Genomic DNA, 21015 nt, shown 5'->3' with positions numbered 1-21015 from the left:
GGGGCGGCCTCAGGCTAGGGACTTCAAAGGAATGGCCTTCTCCACTTCAGAGCAGCCTGGAGCCATTCTGCACCCCAGAGCCTGGTTGCCCTTAGACAAGGGAAAGGGGATAAAATGTGGTGCTTCCTTGCTAGTTGCTGGCTGGCTGCACAACTCTTCAGAAAGGGTCTTCCGTGGGCCCTCTACACTGTGGGCCCAGGATGTGGCCCCTTTAAGGCATTCGAACCCAGAGCCCTCGAATTCAGACTAAGTTGGGGATTGCGGTGGGACTGCGCCCTGCGGGAAATGATTGTCACCACTGAGGGCCAATAGGCATCATTATGGTCCTACCAACGCTGGAGAGACCGTTTTCCAATTCAGTTTTGTTCTTTTTTTTTTTTTTTTTTTTTTTTTTTGAGGGGGAGGGACTGGAGAGAGGACCGAGGGAGGGAGACGGGGAGGCTTGCGGGAGGGAGGGGGCACAAGGGGCGCGTGGTTTTCCCATCTCATCCCTGGAGGAGGGGCTGGAGCATCCCCGGCAGCCAATCAGAGACAGGTTGGGGGGGCACTTTGAAGAAGTTTGGGGAAAAAAGTTTGGAAAAGTTTCTATAATAACGAGGGGGCGTCCGGAGGGAGGCGTCAGCGGCGGAGGAGGGGGCGTCTCAGAGAAGGGAGGGAGGGAGTCGCCGGTCAAGACACTGCAGCCTCCTGAGATCCCCCCTCCCGCCCAGACCGGGACCTGGGGGCTCCGGCCGGACCCATGGGGGCAGCGAGCTGCGAGGATGAGGAGCTGGAGTTTAAGCTGGTGTTCGGGGAGGAAAAGGAGGCCCCCCCGCTGGGCGCGGGTGGGGCGGGGGAAGGTCAGTGCGGGGCTGGGAAGGGGTCTGGGGCTCCGTGAGGGAAGGGGGCGGGTGTCCTGAGTCTGGGGGCTTCAGGGGAGAGAGCCTGGGGTGAGAGATGAGGGGGTCAGAGGTTGCGGGGAGTCGCGGGGCTCGGGGGGATCTGCAGACGTGAGGCTGGGGGCCCGGCACCACTTTCTCCTTTTTAGGTCGTGACTGGGGTGGGGGTGGGGGTGCCGTTGGCTGCGCGCCGCCTCTCGGCAGGGCCGACTGTCACTGGGATGCGGGGCGGGCGGGAACACGGTCCTGAGAGCCCAGGGCGCCGCCAGGGAAAGGGGACATTACACTCTGGAGCTTGCCCCTCGGGGACGGAGCTCTGGGCCCGCAGACGGGACGCCGAGGGCTGGGGGCGCTCTCAGGCCCCGCCAGGGCGCCCCTCCCCCTCCCCCGTCTGGCCGCAATGAGAGGCAGATGGCTGGGATTGAGCCGGGGGCGGCGGCCGCCGCTCGCACGGAATCCGCGCAGCCCGCGCCCCCGCCCCCCCGCGCCTCCCCGGGCCGGCGCGCAGCACCCCCTTCGCTGCACCCCCGCCCCCGGATTGGGGGGAGTGAGGGAGGAGCCACCTTCCCTCGTCATCACAGCCCTGGAGCCCCCCTTCCCCTGGCCACCGTTGCGATGGCAACTGGGGCTCCTGCCAGCGCCGTTTGGGGGTTTGGGAACCGCTGCTAATTGGGTTCATGTGTGAGTCGCCCCCAGCCCAGCCCAATGCTTCCCTAAACACGCCTCCAAACCCAGCTCCAGCCCCTCTCGACCCGCCTTGAGACCCGCCCCCTGTCTGGTACCCCAGGTCCCAGGGCCAGAGCCCTGAGGTTCTCTGAGTAGGAAAAGGTCCGGCACTTCTGGATCTATCTCCTCCACCTTCCCAAGTCCAACTCTGCTTTTGTCTCTGTGGCTCTGAAGGGCATTTCAGAGACCTCTCTTTGCTGAGGCGGGGGTAGCATACTGGCCAGGGGTGGCTGCCCACTCCAGGAACCTAGACATCTCACCTGCCTCTTTCTCTCCCCGCCTTTTGTGTCATCCCTGTCTCTGTCTCCTTCCCTTTCCACAGAACTGGACTCAGAGGACACCCCACCATGCTGCCGTCTGGCCCTGGGGGAGCCCCCTCCCTATGGCGCTGCTCCCATTGGCATTCCCCGGCCTCCACCCCCTCGGCCTGGCATGCACTCCCCACCACCCCGCCCGGCCCCCTCACCTGGCACTTGGGAGAGCCAGCCAGCCCGATCAGTGAGGCTGGGGGGGCCAGGAGGGAGCTCCGGGGGGGCTGGGGGAGGCCGTGTTCTTGAGTGCCCCAGCATCCGCATCACCTCTATCTCTCCCACTCCCGACCCACCAGCTGCGCTGGAGGACAACCCAGATCCTTGGGGGGAAGGCTCCCCCAGGGACTACCCCCCACCGGAAGGCTTTGGAGGCTACCGAGAGGCAGGGGGGCAGGGTGGGGGCCCGTTCTTCAGTCCGAGCCCGGGCAGCAGCAGCCTGTCCTCCTGGAGCTTCTTCTCGGATGCCTCGGACGAGGCAGCCTTGTATGCGGCCTGTGACGAGGTGGAGTCTGAGCTAAATGAGGCAGCCTCCCGGTTTGGCCTGGGCTCCCCACTGCCCTCACCCCGGGCCTCCCCAAGGCCGTGGACCCCCGATGACCCCTGGAGCCTGTATGGTCCGAGTCCTGGAGGCCGGGGGCCAGAGGATAGCTGGCTACTCCTCAGCGCTCCTGGGCCCACCCCAGCCTCCCCACGACCTGCCTCTCCATGTGGCAAGAGGCGCTATTCCAGCTCGGGAACCCCATCTTCGGCCTCCCCAGCTCTGTCCCGCCGAGGCAGCCTAGGGGAGGAGGGGCCTGAACCACCTCCACCACCCCCCTTGCCTCTGGTCCGGGACCCTGGCTCCCCTGGCCCCTTTGACTATGTGGGAGCCCCATCAGCTGAAAGCATACCCCAGAAGACCCGGAGGACTTCCAGCGAGCAGGCCGTGGCTCTGCCTCGGTCTGAGGAGCCTGCCCCATGCAATGGGAAGCTGCCCTCGGGAGCAGAGGAGGCCGGGGCTCCTCCTGGGGGTCCTCGGAAGGAGGCAGCTGGCATGGACTACCTGGCGGTGCCTTCTCCACTGGCGTGGTCCAAGGCCCGGATCGGGGGACACAGCCCCATCTTCAGGTGAGGGTTGTGCCTGAAATCACCACTGTCTCCAGCCATCCCACCCAGGGAGTAGGAGGGTCAAGGGATGAATTTGGAAAAGGTCCTAGGGCACAGAAGAGAGACTCTACTACCAGCTTGACTGCTGCCATTCACTCAGTTTTAGGAAGAATTTTTTAACGGGCATCTCCTTTGGACAGATGATTTGCCGAAGGTCAGTCACTCCCTGTATATTAGAAAAAGCCCCTGGAGCCCTAGAAGGACCACCTAGGTAAAGGAGGAATTCCTCTAGGCGTCCTCCACTCTCAGCTCTGTGCTGGATCCTGGGCTGGAATTCTGCCCTGCAATGGGCAGCAGGAAGTCCCCTTTCTCTAACTCAATTCCTTGGCCCTGACTTGTGGCTTAAAAGTATATCTGCAAAATTTAGATGAAGTAGCATGTGTTTGCAAGTCAAAGAATTCATGTTCAAACAAGCAGTTCTTACTGCCCTTCTACACTTCTCACCCTCAAAGAACCGTGTCTATTTCTATAATCCTAAATCTTGGATGTCAGATTGAGCTGGTTTCATCCAGAAAAATTTCCTGGGGGAAAGAAATTTTAACACCCATTCCTCTGGGTTCCTGTAGGGCAGGGTTTCTCAGCCTCAGCACTCCTGATACTTTGAGCAGAATAATTCTTTGTTGTGTCGGTTGAGCTGGACATTGTAGAATGTTTAGCAGCATCCTGGCCTCTATCCACTCTCCTAGTTGTAACAACTTTTTAGTTGTTTCCAAACATTGCCGAATATCACCTGCGGGCACTTACCAGTTGAGATCCCCTGGCGCAGAGTGTCTGGGTGCTCACTACAGGGAAGTTGCACATCTGTATCCCCAGCTCTCTGGAACCCACCCGTCCAGCTCCAACTAGTGGAAAGTGTGCTGGCCTGGGAAGGGATGCGATCAGGCCCTGCTCTGTTAGTTGCTGGCTTGCTTAGCCCACTATGTTCTACTTGAAATGCGAGATCTTAGCTCCTGATCACTAGACCAGGAATGGAACCTGTGCCTCCTGCAGTGAAAGCTTAGAATCCTAACCACTGGACCACCAGGGAATTCCCTGAATTTGTGCTTCTTTATTTGACTCTTCCCATCTAGGAACCCCATCTTGGGGTTCCTCTGTATCCAGGGGAACCCTTGCCCCACCCCCACCAGACCCAGTGTTCAGAGCTGGGAAGAAGGGAGTCTCACTCCTGGTGTCCCCCACCCCCCTATCTCGAGGGCCTCTCAGAGGCCTGTCCCATAGTGCCCCTGATTATAGGCTTGTGGACCATTTTACTTCTGCTCTGACTTCCTTTCTCTCAAACCCACCCCACCCCTTCCTCCCTCACACCCCTGGGAGTTGGGACCCAGGGTTGCCCTGACTCAGGTCTGAGGCTGCAGGTGATCAGTGCTTCTCTGTGTCTCTCTCCAGGACCTCTGCCCTACCCCCACTCGACTGGCCTTTGCCCAGCCAGTATGAGCAGCTGGAGCTGAGGATTGAGGTACAGCCCAGAGCCCACCACCGGGCCCACTATGAGACAGAGGGCAGCCGGGGAGCTGTCAAAGCAGCCCCTGGTGGTCACCCTGTAGTGAAGGTAAGTGGTAGAAGCCAGGCCTGATAGCCTGTCTCTTCTCCAGTCCCAGATCCCTGCAGATGGGCCGCAGCTGTGCAGACCCATGGCACTGCCCTTTCCCACACTCCCTCTCAGCAATGACCCTGCAGGCGGCCTGGGGGAGGGACTAGTGCTGGGGAGGAAGGGTGCACTTCAGGGACCCGGATGTACTTTCTACTCTTCTGTGCCTCCACCCCCACTCCATTCATCCCTTGGGACACCAGCCTCCTGTCTACTCTGGAAAATGGTGGGCTGCCAGATGTGGGGGAGGGGTTAGGCTGAGGCCAAAGTTCACTGGGAGTTAGGTTGTCTCTGTCCAGTTGGGCCAGTCTCTCTTGGAAGATTTTCTCCTTCACCCAGCCCAGTTTGGGCCTCATTCCAAGAATAACACTGTGAACTCCAGGCCACGTTTTCTCCCCAGCTGGTGGAGAGTTGGTGCCCAATCCCCCCTGGGAATCCCTTCCAGGATGTCCTTTATCTTTCACTCCTCTGGAGTGGTGGGGGGTGGGGGGACTGAAAACTTGGGCGTGGGTGAAGGATGAGACAGGGGAAATTTCAGCCGGGTGGCCTCCGTCTCCTTCTGCCAGCTCCTGGGCTACAGCGAGAAGCCCCTGACCCTGCAGATGTTCATCGGCACAGCGGACGAGAGGAACCTGCGGCCCCACGCTTTCTATCAGGTGCACCGCATCACCGGCAAGATGGTGGCCACGGCCAGCTACGAAGCCGTAGTCAGCGGCACCAAGGTGCTGGAGATGACCCTGCTCCCTGAGAACAACATGGCAGCCAAGTAGGTTCTCACTCCATCTCCTTCTGGTCTCCCGGCTTTAGGACTAGCCTTTTCCATGGGGCCTAAGCTAGGCCAACTCTTCCTCTCCCCAGAGGAGTTAGACATCATCCCTAGGAGGTGTCAGGCCCTCTTACTATCTAGAGGAGGACTTTGGGGGTGGGGAGCACTCTGGGTTAAAACAGCCACCCCCATAATCTCCCAGAGAAGGTCATTTAGGGCTTTGGATGGAGGATGGGGACTCCCTTCTTGGGAGGCATCCCCTTCTGGCCTCAGATGGGAGGGCTTGCCTTCCGTTCTTTGGCTTCAGCATTGACTGTGCCGGAATCCTGAAGCTGCGGAATTCAGATATTGAACTACGAAAGGGCGAGACGGACATTGGGCGCAAGAACACACGCGTGCGGCTGGTGTTCCGAGTACACGTGCCCCAAGGCAGCGGGAAGGTTGTCTCGGTGCAGACAGCATCGGTACCCATCGAGTGCTGTGAGCAAAGAGGCCCTGTGCCGTCCTTCTGTCTCTGGCTAACTTCTTGTCCGTGTGTCTGTCTGCCCATGGCCTCCACAGTGTGCCGTGCCTGGCTGGTCCCCTAAGGGACCCAGCCTTTATTTCTATTGTGGGTGGGCTGGGGGAAGTGTTCTATTTTACCCCGGCTGCAGATTCGGCCCCTAGGCTGGACCAGAGCAACCCTAGCCTCCATCTGCCCCTGGGCAGCCCCTTGGCCTCTCTCTCCGCCCAGGAGGGGTTCCTTACCTGGCCTGTGTGACCCCAGGAAGACTGTTGTTTTTCTTGTGTGTCCGCTGCTGAGGAGCGCTCCTCCAGGCTCTGTGGCAGTTATCCTAGGCAGGGTGGGGGCGCAGGAGCCTGTCCTCTCCATAGCAGCCCAGCCAGGCCTTTCCTGCACTGCTCTGCAGCCCAGCGATCAGCTCAGGAGCTGCCCCAGGTGGAGGCCTACAGCCCCAGTGCCTGCTCTGTCAGGGGAGGGGAGGAGCTCGTGCTGACTGGCTCCAACTTCCTGCCAGACTCCAAGGTGGTGTTCATCGAGAGGGGCCCTGGTGAGTACCCATTCTGGGAGGAAGAGCTTGGAACGGGGAGGGTGAACAGTCTCTGCACTAGCAAGTGGAGCCTCAATTTCCTTACCTGTAAAATGGAACGGAAAGATGCCCTTCCTCTTGCACTGCTTCCCCTGCATATGACAGCCATCTGAAATGCTCAAGATGGTGAATAAATGTAAGAAATACACATTCTTTTTATTAAAGATGAGTCAGCTGTGAGCTAATTTACCCTCATGTGGACAGGGAAGATGAGAAAGGAAGAGGGGACTATACCCTGAGCCCTATGGGACTCATAGCCCTATACTATGGGACTATGGGACTATAGCCCTATGGGACTATACCCGTAGCCCTCAGGGACTATGCCAGACCCTGAGCCCCTCCTGAGTTTCCGGACTGGCAGCACAGCTATGATGACAAGAGCCTGTGAGGCATCCAGCATAGAGCTGCAGGGGTGAGAAGGGAAGACTGAGGGGCCCAGGTACACCCCCCAGCCTGAGGCTCAGCTCGCCCCTAACCCTGCCTGCTCAGAGCCCCAGCCCCTGCCTTCAAGTTTAGCACCCTAGGACCATATCAGAGCAGAGTCAGAGGTTCTGGGTCCTGAGACTTGGAGTCTTATTGACTCCCTTCAAGCTGAGACCCTTTCCTACCCTTGAACTTCTTTCCAGCTCTATCATGCGAGGGGATGATGTTTGGAGTTGGGTGGGAGGGCTCAGGAGTTTTTTATGGTCCCTGGATTGGTCCTGCCATTCCTCTTGGCTCAACTGATGGCTTGAGATCTTGGAGACAGTTGTAAACCCGGCCTGTTCCATTCGATTGAGTAAACAGGCAGTGGGCTGTTCCATTAGATTGAGTAAACAGGCTTTGTTAGGACCTTCTGAGTGTGGCCTTAGCTCAGCAAGAGGGGAAATGGCAGTGGGCAGGGACTGTGGGGCTGGGCTGGAGCTCCCTGTTCTTTCTGCACAGATGGAAAGTTGCAATGGGAGGAGGAGGCCACGGTGAACCGGTTGCAGAGCAATGAGGTACCCGTGTTCCTAGGGTCTCCACCCTGGGGGTGGGAGAAGTCAGGAAATTCTCAGCTGACTCCCTTGCCTTGGGAGTGGACTCCAGAAGTGACCTGTTCTTTGCTAGAGGAGACATCCTGGCCATTCTGGAAGCAGGGACACCTCTGGGGGATGAATTTTGCTCCTTAGCAAATGGAAAAAGCCAGGAGGTGGTGTTTGGGCTGAGCCTAGATCCCAGAGGGCTCCGTGCCTCATCCTCTGCTCCTCCCCAGGTGACTCTGACCCTGGCCGTCCCTGAGTACAGCAACAAGCGCGTGTCCCGGCCGGTCCAGGTCTACTTTTACGTCTCCAATGGGCGGAGGAAGCGCAGTCCTACCCAGAGTTTCAAGTTCCTGCCTGGTGCGTTCTGGTACAGCCTGTGGTGGCAGGGTGGGGATGTGGGGGCTAAGGCAGGGGCAGAGGGATGCAGTGCCCCATGGGGAGGGGCTAAGGGCTGGATGAAACCTGGGCTGGAGAGGTGGGGTCAGCGGGTATGTGGTGGGGAGACTGCCAGCCCTCTCACCAGCATGTCCTCCTGCTTCCCCTCCATCCAGTGATCTTCAAGGAGGAGCCTCTGCCGGATGCATCTCTCCGGGGCTTCCCCTCAGCATCGGGCCCCCCCTTTGGCTCTGACATGGACTTCTCACCACCCAGGCCCCCCTACCCCTCCTATCCCCATGAAGACCCTGCTTATGAAACTCCTTACCTGTCAGAAGGCTTCAGCTATGGCACGCCCCCTCTGTACCCCCAGACGGGGCCCCCACCATCCTACAGACCCGGCCTGCGGATGTTCCCTGAGACTGGGGGTGCCACAGGTTGTGCCCGCCCACCTCCAGTCTCTCTCCTTCCCCGGCCCTTCCCTAGTGACCCCTATGGAGGACGGGGCTCCCCCTTTCCCCTGGGGCTGCAGTTCCCTCCTCCCTCCCCCTTCCGGCCCCCGATGCCTTCATCCCCACCACTTGAAGGCCCCTTCCCTCCCCAGGGCAGTGTTCACCCCCCACCTGCTGAGGGATACAGTGAGGTAGGGCCAAGCTACGGCCCTGGGGAGGGGGCTCCGGAGCAGGAGAAATCCAGGGGTGGCTACGGCAGCGGCTTCCGAGACAGTGTCCCTATCCAGGGTATCACGCTGGAGGAAGGTGGGTGTGGGACCCGGGGCTGCGAGTGTGAGTGTGTGCAAGAGGTTGCTCTGCATGTTTACTGAGGGCTGGAGTTTGGCTTTCCAGAGACTGGGCCCTGATGGCCCCTCGGGGCCAGTTGGAGGGCCTCAGGAGGCAAGTGCCTGGTGCGTGTGGCCAGCTGACTCCGGTTAACTTAATTCTGAAGGGGGCAGGGAGTACCTGCCCCACCCTTCTGCCTAGGCCCTCGACCCCAGATCACAAAGACACAGGGCTAGAAGTACTTGCAAGACCATTCAATCTAGCTCCCTCAATTTGCAGATTCAGACACTGAGTTTCAGAGGGGGGCAGTGGTTTGCTGGTGTTCAGTCAAGTTTTCCCTTGTCTCACCTCCCCCCAAACATGGTGACTGTGGTCTTGAGTGGCGATGAGGACACTTATTTCTACTCTTCTTCTTCCCATCGGCTACACCCACTTCCGGCCCTGCTGACAGTGCGGGCTGAGCCAGCAGGAAGGGGCTGGCATGAGGGCCCGAGAGCCCACGTGGACAGAGTTGAGCAAGATTTGATTGAGAGCAGGTGTTAGGACACAGTGGGGAAACTGAGGCCCAGTGGAAGAGAAGCCAGCCAGTGCAGGAGAAATCTAGAGGCATCCTAGAAGGAGGCCTGCCTGGAATGGATTGGGGGTCTCTGGAAAAGGAGGCGACCTGCCCTGCTCCCAGTCTCTCAACTGCCCCTCCTTTACAGTGAGTGAGATCATTGGCCGAGACCTGAGTGGCTTCCCTGCACCTCCTGGAGAAGAGCCTCCTGCCTGAACCATCGCCTGGCACCCTGCTCCCAGCCCTACCCACTTTCCCTTGTCCTGGGGTGGTGGTTCCAGAGGCTTGGGGGCCAATCTGGTTCCGTTTTCCCTAGCTCTCGCCTCCTCTCCCTTGCCCTCTCTCCCCTCCTCTAGCTGAGGTGTGGCCCCTGATCTGGTGCTGCCTTGAAGGGGTGGGAGCAGGAGAGTGTGGAGAACTGGGGTGGGGGTGGACTCTGGGTGGGGCCTGCACACGAGGACCGGAGGGTTGCCGGGAGCGAAGGCCCTGTCTAGACTGTGTACAGGCCTCGGCGTGGGGAGGCCCGGACAGGCTGATGGCTAATAAACTGCTCGCTGACTAGTGCTTCCGGCTCCAGAACTCTTTGGAGAGAGATATGGGGCAGCTTACTCTAGCCCTGGCTGGAGGAAGCTTAGAACCTGGTAAGCGGTGGGCTGTGGCTGGGAAGACCGCATCCCAGAGTCATGGTGCAGGGGGCTGGGGAGGGTTTGAAGGGTCCCAGAGGCTCCTTAGGGGGTTTCCTTGGTGGTGCAGTGGTAAAGAATCTGCCTGTCAATACAAGAGACATTGGTCTATCCCTGGGTTGAGAAGATCCCCTGGAGAAGGAAATGGCAACCCACTTCTATCTTCTTGCCTGGGAAATGCCGTGGACAGAGGAGCATGGCGGGCTCTAGTCCATAGGGTCACAAAGCATCAGACACAGCTTAGGGACTAAACAATACCGACAACAGAGCCTCCCCCTGACCCACCAGGGCAAGGTTGGGAGCGAGAGCTTGTAAACCTCTCCTCCCTGGGGATTCAGATTCCTTTAGGAGCTTTGGGAAAATCTGTGTATTTTCAAGTTACTTTCTCTTACTATCACTGAGATGATTCTGATTCATAGCCAGGGTCAGGAAACACCTGTCTAGTCCCTCTCCCTCATTTATCAAGGAGGACTCAAAGGTTCAGAGAGGGAAATGGACTTGCCCTTTATAACACAGCTAATCAATAGCAGGTTGAACGCTACACTCCTGGGCTCCTGCCCCGAGCCGACCCTCAGATGTCCTAACCCATGGGGGTCAGGCCCCCGAAGCTTATTTCTCTGGAGCAGAGTAGGGGCTGAGGGAGGAATGGCCTGGGCCCATCCGTGCTCTGGATTCTGCCCTCTTTGGGGACTGTGAAGACATTTGGGAAAGATCTATGCTTCAGAGGTAGATTGAAGGAAGCTAAGCAGCTCCCTGGGAGCCCTGGCTTTGCCTGAACTCCGGCCCGCTCTATATGTGCAGCTATCACCACTGACAAGCCCAGCCTGGGAAAGCTGGATGGCCCCCTGTCTTCACAGCCTGGGGGCCCAAGTCCCAGTGGGTTGGGGAGAGCCTGGCACACAGCAGGGGCCACGGCCCAGAGATATTCAGGTATTAGGAACTTGCCTTGCCTCAAGGCTGGTGGGGCCTCTCTGTGTCCAGTGTGTCCAGACAGGCTTGGCAAGTCCCCATGTATTCAGGAGTGGGTGTGACAGAAGCTGGCTCTGGAATGGAGGACAAGAGAACCAGGGTGACCTCTGGTCTGGTCATTGCTGATTTGCAATGAATTTGCTTTATCTTCCTGAACACAAACTGCTGCGAACCAGACTGACATCAGGTGATTGGCTCGCTGGGGCGTGGCTGCTCCTCAAAGGTATCCTCCAGCAGGGCTAGTGTGGTCACCCAGTGCTCCCATGGCAGGAGGGACCCAGGGCGCACATGTCCTAGCCAGCACTGTTCAACTCCCCCTGCGAGATCTGACAGGGGATGCATCAGCCTGTGTGAATGAAAGGCTTTAGTGATGAGGGCTCATTGCCTCCCCAGGCAGACTGTTTTACTCTCTGCCAGGGCACTGCCATTCATTCACTGCCAGGCATTTATTGAGCAGCTACTAAATGCCAGCTAGTGGGTCCTGGAGGACCCCATGGCCTCATGGGGTGACAGATTAAAAACAGTGCATTATAACTCAACAATTCAACTCAGTAAAGGTGTTTTATACAGACAGTATGTCAGATGGGTGGGGGGCAATAAATAATTTTAATATGGGATACAGAGAGTAGGGATGCTCCATCCAGCTGTGGGGGTCAGAGGGAACTTTGGGGTTGACTTCTAGACCGAGATCTGAAGCATGACCTGGGGGTTGACTGGGCTGAGAGTGGGGCAAGGGCAGGCCCAGGCAGTACCCCCAAATGGACTATATCTGGAGGGAGGGCCCACAAATCAGGGCCTTGGCACACTCATAGAACTGGTGAAGTTCTAGAAATGGGGCGCCATGAGTAAGGACTAGGGGGAAGCAGCAGCTGGATTCTGAGGGGCTTTGTAGCCATAGTGGGAAACCTATCCAAAGGTAAAGGGCGCTTTCCCACTAGATGATTGGGCTTAGGCTTTCCAGTAGTCATGTATGGATGTGCAAGTTGGACCATAAAGAAGGCTGAGCACTGAAGAACTGATGCTTTTGAACTGTGGTGCTGGAGAACACTCTTGAGAGTCCCTTGGACAGCAAGGAGATCAAAGCAGCCAATCCTAAAGGAAATCAACCCTGAATACTCATTGGAAGGGCTGATGCTGAAGCTAAAACTTCAATACTTTTCCAATGAGTTGGAAAAAACCCTGATGCTGGGAAAGATTAAAGGCAAAAAGGAGAAGAGGGTGGCAGAGGATGAGATGGTTAGATAGCATCACTGACTCAATAGACATGAATCTGAGCAAATTCCAGGAGATGGTGAAGGACAGGGAAGTCTGGTGTGCTGCAGTTCATGGGGTTGCAAAGAGACACGACTTAGTGACTAAATCACGACAGCAACAGGTTGGGATTGGTACAGTAGATTTGCCTTACAGTTCTTCATCTGCTTCCTTGTGACTGCTCTGCCAGGGCACTGTTCTGCCCTCTGGGCCCACAATTTAAAGGCCTAACCCCTCTTCCCATTAGAATCCTAAAGTAGGTCAGCTCCCAGGGTCATTGTCTCTTCCCAGGTTCCTAAGACATCCAACTCCCTGAGGCTGGAGTTGGGGGAGAGAGGAGAAGGGGGGTGGATCTTCGGTTGGTGCCAGAAAACATTTTCTTGGCCAGGGTTTCTCGAAGTGTGGTCTGAGGATCACTTGTGTTTGAGTCATTAGGGAGGGTTTTTGGCTTTATTTATTTATTTTTTCATTTTTGTTCTTCATACAGATTCCTAGGCAACCCCTGACCTGCTCTGTTGTATTCTCTGGGGGCAGGCCTGAGTTTCAGCATTTTAAACAGTACCCTAGGTGATTCTCCAGGACAAGGAAGTTTGAGAACTAGAGTTGCTTGTCAACTAAGGGTCATTCCTTCCCACTTCAGGCTCTAAAACAGCTCCCTGCCCCCTTCTCACAGATCTAGTCTGGCCTACTCTGGGTGGAAGGTCACCTGGAAAGGTGTGCTGGGGGAGGGGAAAGGCACACACATTCTTGCTGTTGCAGCTTACCACTCCCCTCACCCGACTCTTGTCTTGCTCCCTGGACAATCTGAGATGGTCTCCGGGCAGCCTGGAGCTTTGGTGCAGGACGAGCTGCCCTAGAACTTTCGAGTCGCCTTCTCTGGCTGGATGTCTGGACCTCTAAGGCACGTGGGGAGGGCACCCTGGGCAGGCTTCCAGGTGGGTTTGGGCTCTGCTTGGAGCACCCCTTGCCAGACCTGGTAAGTGTCGGGAAGAAGGCTGCAGAGGAGTAACATCTCACATACCTCCTGGAAACTCCAGATGCAATTTGGGAAGTATGTAGGGGTTTGGTATATTTTTGGAAGATGGTTTTAATGGCATCATTGTCTGGTCGATTCCACAAAACATTTCAAGAAAAGAAAAGGGAAAAAAAGGATATGGGGAAGGAACCTCTTGACTATACAAGACTTAAAGACATAACAGTGTGGGTATTCTTTATAAGATTAAGCATAGACTTGCCATGCAATACCACCAGCAATCTCTTCCCTACATATTGACCCTGGTAAATAAAATAATATGTTCATACAAAAGTCTGTTCCCAAATGTGTATAGCAGCTTTATTCATTAACAACCCAAACTGGAAACAACCAAGATGTTCTTCAGTGGGTAAACAGATGAAGTGTAGTATGTCCATGTGGTGGAATGCATGCGTATGTGCTAAGTCACTTCAGTCGTGTCCAACTCTGTGTGACTCTGTGGACTGCAGCCTGTCAGGCTCCTCTGTCCATGGGATTCTCCAGGCAAGAATACTGCAGTGGGTTGCCATGCCCTCCTCCAGGGGATCTTCCCGACCCAGGGACTGAACCTGTGTCTTTTACATCTCCTGCATTGAGGCAGGTTCTTTATCACTAGCACTGCCTGGGAAGCCCCGTACAGTGGAATACTACTCAGCAGTAAAAATCAATGAACTATTGATTCATGCAACGATATACATAAGCATTAAACGCACTTTGCTAAGTGAAAGGAGCCAGACTCAAGTGGCTACATTTTGTGTGATTCTATTTACATGACACTCTGGAAGAGGCAAAATGATAGAAAACAGATCAGTGGTTGCAGGGAGAATACTTAGAGAACAAGGTGTTGTTGACTGCAAAGGGATCACACATGGGAATTTTCAGTGTGATGGAACTGTTTTGGGTGATTATCATGATGGTGAACACATGACTCTATGCCACTTTTCTATGTCGAGATCTATAGAACTCTACAAAGAAAGAACTTAATTGTAATCAAAACTTTTAAAAGTCATTCAATCCTAAATAGAATGCAAAATGTAATATATGAATCTAACTGTATTATGAATATAAATGGAAAATGTGGGGGAGGAGCTAAAACAGGTAGTTTTGGAAAACAGTGTTTTGACTGGATACTGTAAGACAAAAGGAATCATACATAAAGGTTATAGCTGGTAAAAGGGTCACAGGTTAACAATTCTGATACTACTTAACCTGTATACTAGTGTTGAACAGTAAGTAAATAAATTGTAGTGAGATAGGGTTTCTACTGTCAGGGAAAGAAGGGGGTGGTTAGGTTGATGTGGGGAGTGGAAGGCCAGAATAAACTTTGTGGTGCTGGATTCAAGTTGGAGATATCAGAATGAACTCATTCTCACTTTACAGATATCTATGTCTATGTCTATTAACATAATATTATACATGTTATAGAATATATATAATAGAGCTATATAAATATCTACATAGACCAATAATCCATAGGTATCTCTATGATATATATGTACATATTACACACACATAAACACACAAATAGATGCAGAGATAAATATAGATATTGTGTGTATATAGGGGTTAATATACATACATATATTTGTTAGCTTTGTCTGCTGCTGCTGCTGCTGCTGTCACTTCAGTCGTATCTGACTCTGTGTGACCCCATAGACGGCAGCCCACCAGGCTCCCCCGTCCCTGGGATTCTCCAGGCAAGAACACTGGAGTGGGTTGCCATTTCCTTCTCCAATGCATGAAAGTGAAAAGTGAAAGTGAAGTCGTTCAGTCGTGGACTCTTAGCGACCCCATGGACTGCAGCCCACCAGGCTCCTCCATCCATGAGATTTTCCAGGCAAGAGTACTGGAGTGGGGTGCCATTGCCTTCTCTGGAAGCTTTGTCTGCTAGGAAAGCCTAAAATGAGTGGCACTCATTAGCAATGGAGACACCTAGCATCTAGCTTTTGGCTTCTAAATACCATTCTCCAATAAAAGGAACCAGGGTTCTTTGGAAAAATGGCTAATTCTAGAACTGGAACAGGGAAAATACGACGTAATTCTGGAGCAATGTACATTGCCAGAAAGTAAGTGCCAAAAAGGCAAGGCACCTATTCAAAAGACACAAGAGCCAACTCAAATGACGTTCCAGTGGCCAGAGCTGAAACAATTTGAGCAATGTAAAAAGTAATGATAATATTAGATTATAATTCAAATAATAAATCTCTGTAAGTCCACACTGCTACAAATAAATGACTGAATAAATGAGAGAAGGGATAATCTTTTCAGAAAAAATTTCTCTTAATATGTGTAGAAGGAATAAGGGAAATAGGAAATCACCATTAGACCATCTTGCTATAGGCAAGATCCATTGATGAGTGCTAAAATCTGTAGGTAAAACTTTCAGGGAGACCAGGATATTTGTAAAGCCTCAAAGTATCTGCTCCAAAATTAGCCCTACTAATTACTGTGAGGGTTTTAATGTACTGTCCCTTGCTCTAGAAGATGGAGCTTAATAACTCTTGCCTTGAACATGGTCTGGACTTAGTGACTTGCTTCTAACAAATAGAGTATGGAAAGGGAAAAATTAAAAACTTCACAGTAGAGAAACCAGCCAAATACCACCCTAACCAAGCAATCAAGGTTAACATCACCAGCAATAAGTCATTCGATATCAGGGGGTCCCTGATATGATACATTAAGAATCTCATATAACCTCCATGATATTCTTTCTCCAAACCCATAACCTCAGTCTATTCATAAGAAAGCACCAAACAAGCCCAAGTTGGCAAGCATTCTACAAAATATATAACTGTGAATCTTGAAAAGGGTTGAGATGTTTATCTTTGTTATAAGGAAAAACAAGCATGTTTACACACTGACGCCAATGAGGGAGTGAAGCTGAAGCTCTAGGAGGGGGAGGGGCAACCTGTTCTCACGTGTCACAATTGTCTCCCTTTTGGAGATTCGGCCCCTTTGTCTGCTGCTCCCAGGTCTCGAAGCCACTGGATGTGTCCCAGGCAACTTTGGATGCACTCTCCAGCGAACCATAAATGCCTGGTTTCTTCCCTCCCCTCCATCTAGGCAGTTGCTGTTTGTGTCCTTGTCCAGGCTGGAGAACCTGAAGAAAAGAGATCCCTTCCTTCCCAGTGGGTTTCCCTGGTGGCTCAGATGGTGAAGCGTCTGAGACCCAGGTTTGATCCCTGGGTAGGGAAGATCCCCTGGCGAAGGGAATGGCTACCCACTCTAGTATTCTTGCCTGGGGAATTCCATGGACAAGGCTATAGTCCATAGGGTCGTAAAGAGTCGGACACGACTGCGCAACTAATACTTTGACTTTTTTCATTTCCTTCCCAGCAGGACCTAGCCGATCTTCTGTCCCGCTTGGCTGTGTCCTGGGCAGGTGGTGGCCCCTTCCTCCTAGTGAACAAGGGAACAGCGCCCAGGCGCGCTAGGAAGGGGATAGACACCAGGGGGCAGCAGTAACAAGGGGGAGGTGGGGTGGGCAGATGGGAGGAGGAAGGTTAGAAAAAGCAAGACCTTGTTTCTGTTCCTACGAACGTCCCATGCTATATCATTTTCTTCGGTTTCTCAGACCATCCCTTGAAGATCAATTCCCCTTTCTAAGAATTTACAGTCATGTGGCCCCTAGGAATCATAGATTTGCCTGTTAATTGTATTCTTTTAAGAGAGCTTTCCCTGTTTTCTCCTACTAGATTGTAAGGTCCTAAAGAGCAGAGTCAATGTTTATAACTCCGTCTCTCCTTGCACAGTGAATAATAAAAGCTGCCATTTTTGTGATGCGTGTTAGGAGCATACATTATGTGTTTTAACTCCATGCTTGCTGCAACCAAGGTTCAGAAATATGTACCAGGAACAGCAGCAACAGAAGTAGATAACATCTGGGGAAGGCTCACTCTGCTCCAAGCATCTCACCAAACCCTCAAAAAGCCCACCTCATTTAATCCTCTCCCAACAATCCTGGGAAGTTGTTCTATTACTATTTCCCATTTCATAGATGAGGAAACTGAGACACAGGAGGCTTAAGTAATGTCGAGTGTCACACAGCTCCTCAGGGACAGAGCTGGGGTTCGCAGGTTAGCTTGTAACTCCAGGTCCAGCAATGTTTTCCACGATACTGCAGCCGGTTCCTTATCACATGGGTGAAATCACATGAAAAGTAAACATGCGGGATTGCCTTCACATGAGGCAGACAGACAGTCCGGATACTGAACTTTAGACTTGGAATCAAAGGCCCTGGGGTTCATGCTCCCATTTGGATATCACTCATTTTTTAAGTAGTGAAATGCAGAGGTTGGGCTGGTCCAAACTGTATCTGAGATTGCTTCCAATTCCAATGTGCTAGAGTTTTATGGTATGATGGGAATACCAGACCATCTCACCTGCCTCCTGAGAAACCTGTATGCAGGTCAAGAAGCAACAGTTAGAACTGGACATGGAACAACTGACTGGTTCCAAACTGAGAAAGGAGTATGACAAGGCTGTATATTGTCACCCTGCTTATTTAACTTATATGTAGAGTTAATCATGAGAAATGCTAGGCTGGATGAAACACAAGCTGGAATCAAGATTGCTGGGAGAAATATCAATAACTTTAGATATGCAGATGACACCACCCTTATGGCAGAAAGAGAAGAAGAACTAAAGAGCCTCTTGATGAAAGTGAAAGAGAAGAGTGAAAAAGCTGGCTTAAAACTCAACATTCAAAAAACGAAGATCATGGCATCTGGTCCCATCATTTCTTGGCATATAGATGGGGAAACAGTGGAAACAGTCACAGACTTTATTTTCTTGGGCTCAAAAATCACTGCAGATGGTGACTACAGCCATGAAATTAAAAGATGCTTGCTCCTTGGAAGAAAAACTATGACCAACCTAGACAGCATATTAAAAAACAGAGATACTACCTTGCCGACAAATGTCTGTAGAGTCAAAGCTATGGTTTTTCCAGTAGTCATGTATGGATGTGAGAGTTGGACCATATAGAAGGCTGAGCACCAAAGAATTGATGCTTTGAACTGTGGTATTGGAGAAGACTCTTTAGAGTCCTGTGGACTGCAAGGAGATCAAACCAGTCAATCCTAAAGGAAATCAACCCTGAATATTCATTGGAAGGCCTGATGCTGAAGCTGAAACTCCAATACTTCGGCCACGTGATGTGAAGAGTTGACTCATTAGAAAAGACCCTGATGCTGGGAAAGATTGAAGGCAGGAGGACAAGGGGATGACAGAGGATGAGATGGTTGGATGGCATCACCAACTCAATGGACATGAGTTGGAGCAAGCTCCAGGAGATGGTGAAGGACAGGGAAGCCTGGCGTGCTGCAGTCCATGGGGTCACAAAGAGTTGGACGCGACTGAGCAACTGAACAGCAACAACAAGAAGAGCTTTATGTAACAAATGGCAGAGTGCAGAGGAGGCTACAGAAGGTGACCTTCCTTCTCAAGGTTGCTAGATAAAATACAGGGTGTCCAAGCCCTGCTCCCAACCCCCCAGTCCTTCCCTGATTGGGTGGAGTGGGGATGGGTAAACAGGCTGGGTGTTTGTAGAGACAAGGGGCAGAACTTGCTTTGAACCTTCACTGTGCCCCCTCCACATCCATTCTTAGGTCCTTTAAGGATGTTGCTCAGTCTCAGAGAAGTCTTCTTCATCCCTTATCCCTGATGGTGGCAACAGGCAGAGGAAGAAAGCTACAAAGCCATACCACTTAGATTCAACCAGGTGCTGAAGCATCTTATCACCCCTAACACGAGTGAAGATACAGAGCGTGAAAGGTTTTTCCAAGGCGAAAGAGGCTAAACTCCAATGCCATTTTAAGTTGTTTTGGTATTATTTTCTCCATTCTGAAAATGTTAGCACTTCCAACTTAGCACCCCACTGGCTACTGCCTCACCTGATTTGGGGGTCACTCTATTTTGAGTGGCTCTGGCTATGTTCCATTTCCTGCCTCCATCAAGACTCCGCATTGTTTCCCTGAAGTTGTAGTACAAGAGAGTAGAACAAGAGGGTGATCTCTTGTTCTCCGAAATGTGACGCTGTCACAAAAATTTGCTCTGGCTTCATTGTTCATTGCTCTGCTGTGCTTAGTCGCTCAGTCGTGCCTGACTCTTTGAGACCCGATGAACTTTAGCCTGCCGGTCTCCTCTGTCCATGGGGATTCTCCAGGCAAGAATACTGGAGTGGGTTGTCACGCCCTCCTCCAGGGAATCTTCCCGACCCAGGGATCGAACCTAGGTCTCCCATATTGCAAGCAGATTCTTTACCATCTGAGCCACCAGGGAAGCCTTCAGAAGGAAGTGGGAAGTTGTATTTAATTGGGACCTCAGACTTCAGATAAGGTTTTGACGGGTAGAGGAAGTGAAAGAATAGCATGGACAAAAATTCAGAGTCTGTGTCATCTTTGTGCAAAGTGGATGATCAGTATTGTGTGAATGTTGTGAAGGTGAACAGTGCATTTGGGGGTGGAAGGACATCAGATTGGGCTGAGTGATTAGTCCTGTAAGCTGGGTAGAATCATAATGTTCAGATAATATGCACTGATTTTTATATCTCATATTTTAGACTTCCTTTAAGATTTACTATGAGAAGTAGTATTAACAAAACCACTAAGAGCTAATGATTGTCAAATATTTACTATACATGCTAGTAAGCACTTTGGACTTCCCAGGTGGCCCTAGCGGTAAAGAAACTGCCTGCCAATGCAAAAGATGTTAGAGACACAGGTTCAGTCCTTGGGTGGGGAAGAGCCCCTGGAAAAGCGTGTGGGAACCCACTCCAGTATTCTTGCCTGAAGAATCCCATGGACAGAAGAGCCTGGTGAGCCACAAGTCCACAGGGTCACAGAGTCAGACACGACTCAAGGGACTCAGCATGCATGCAAGTACCTTATGCGTTTTATCTCCTTTAAAGCCCCATAATCTCCCATCTCCTTGACAAGCAGTATTATCATCGTCTCTTTAAAGCCCCATAATCTCCCATCTCCTTGACAAGCAGTATTATCATCGTCTCTTTAAAGACGAATTTGGGATTCTTAGAGCTAGGATGTCATCTCTGGACTACAAATATCAGAGCCTATGCTTTTAATCATTATATTCTGCTGCCATCACCAAATGGGTTCCATGGATAAGAATATTGGAAAACCATTGGTAGGAGTTACTGTAAATGTCTGAGCAAACTCATGCCACAGAGAAAGTGGCATTCTTCTGTAACCTGCAGATCTGGATTCCGAGTCAAATCAGGGGTGAAAGTGGTGGGACCATCTGGTGACTGGCAGACGAGTATAAAGGTCACTTCCACAGCCTGGGCAAATGGTGTCTGTGGCATCTAAACCAAATAAATATCAGAAGATAAGGGCACATTCATGGGTCAGATAAGAAGAAGCAGTGAATGAATTGTTTGCAGAACACTAATGTAAGCATGCCACTTCCTTTTTAGAAAGCTTGTAGGCTCCCTACCGCCTGCAGCTCTGAGTCTCAGTGTTATCACGTAATTGTATACATACAATTTTAAATAGGGCCCTAATGCGGCCCTAATGTAAACTGTGGACCTTGGTTGGCACTGAAGTGTCCGTGTTGATTCATCTATTGTTACAAAAGCACCACACGGATGTGGGATGTTGAAAGTGGCACATATGTGAGTGGAGGAGGCATACGGGAACTCCGTACAGCACTTTCCACTCAACTTTGCTAAGAACCTAAAACTACTCTAAAAATAAAGTCTCTATGTTCAACATAAGGGGGAGTGTTAATTTCTGAGGTCAGTTTAGGAAACACAGGCAAATAAAGTTAATGTCTTAAAGAAATTGCAGGACTTACAGAATTCCTTTCTTTCATAACGCTTAATACAATTACAATGAAATACTTAAGTCGTCCTTTTTGTTCAG

At 52.2% G+C, this 21015-nt stretch overlaps 1 protein-coding gene across 1 annotated transcript; it reads left to right on the top strand.

The window, feature by feature from the left end:
- Positions 1–434: 434 nt before the first annotated feature.
- NFATC4 (nuclear factor of activated T cells 4) lies at positions 435–9757 on the top strand. Its single transcript, XM_070377416.1, has 11 exons — positions 435–535; positions 711–839; positions 1927–3022; positions 4448–4610; positions 5216–5415; positions 5723–5895; positions 6324–6464; positions 7428–7483; positions 7738–7864; positions 8059–8640; positions 9366–9757. The coding sequence occupies exons 2-11, from the start codon at positions 740–742 to the stop codon at positions 9431–9433; spliced, it is 2706 nt and encodes a 901-aa protein (XP_070233517.1). The 5' UTR covers positions 435–535; positions 711–739; the 3' UTR covers positions 9434–9757.
- The last annotated feature ends 11258 nt before the right edge of the window (positions 9758–21015 follow it).

Source organism: Bos mutus, chromosome 10, assembly GCF_027580195.1.
Source record: "Bos mutus isolate GX-2022 chromosome 10, NWIPB_WYAK_1.1, whole genome shotgun sequence".
Lineage (NCBI taxonomy): Eukaryota > Metazoa > Chordata > Mammalia > Artiodactyla > Bovidae > Bos > Bos mutus.
Note: the sequence above shows the minus strand (reverse complement) of the source record. Positions and strands in the feature narration are given on the sequence as shown.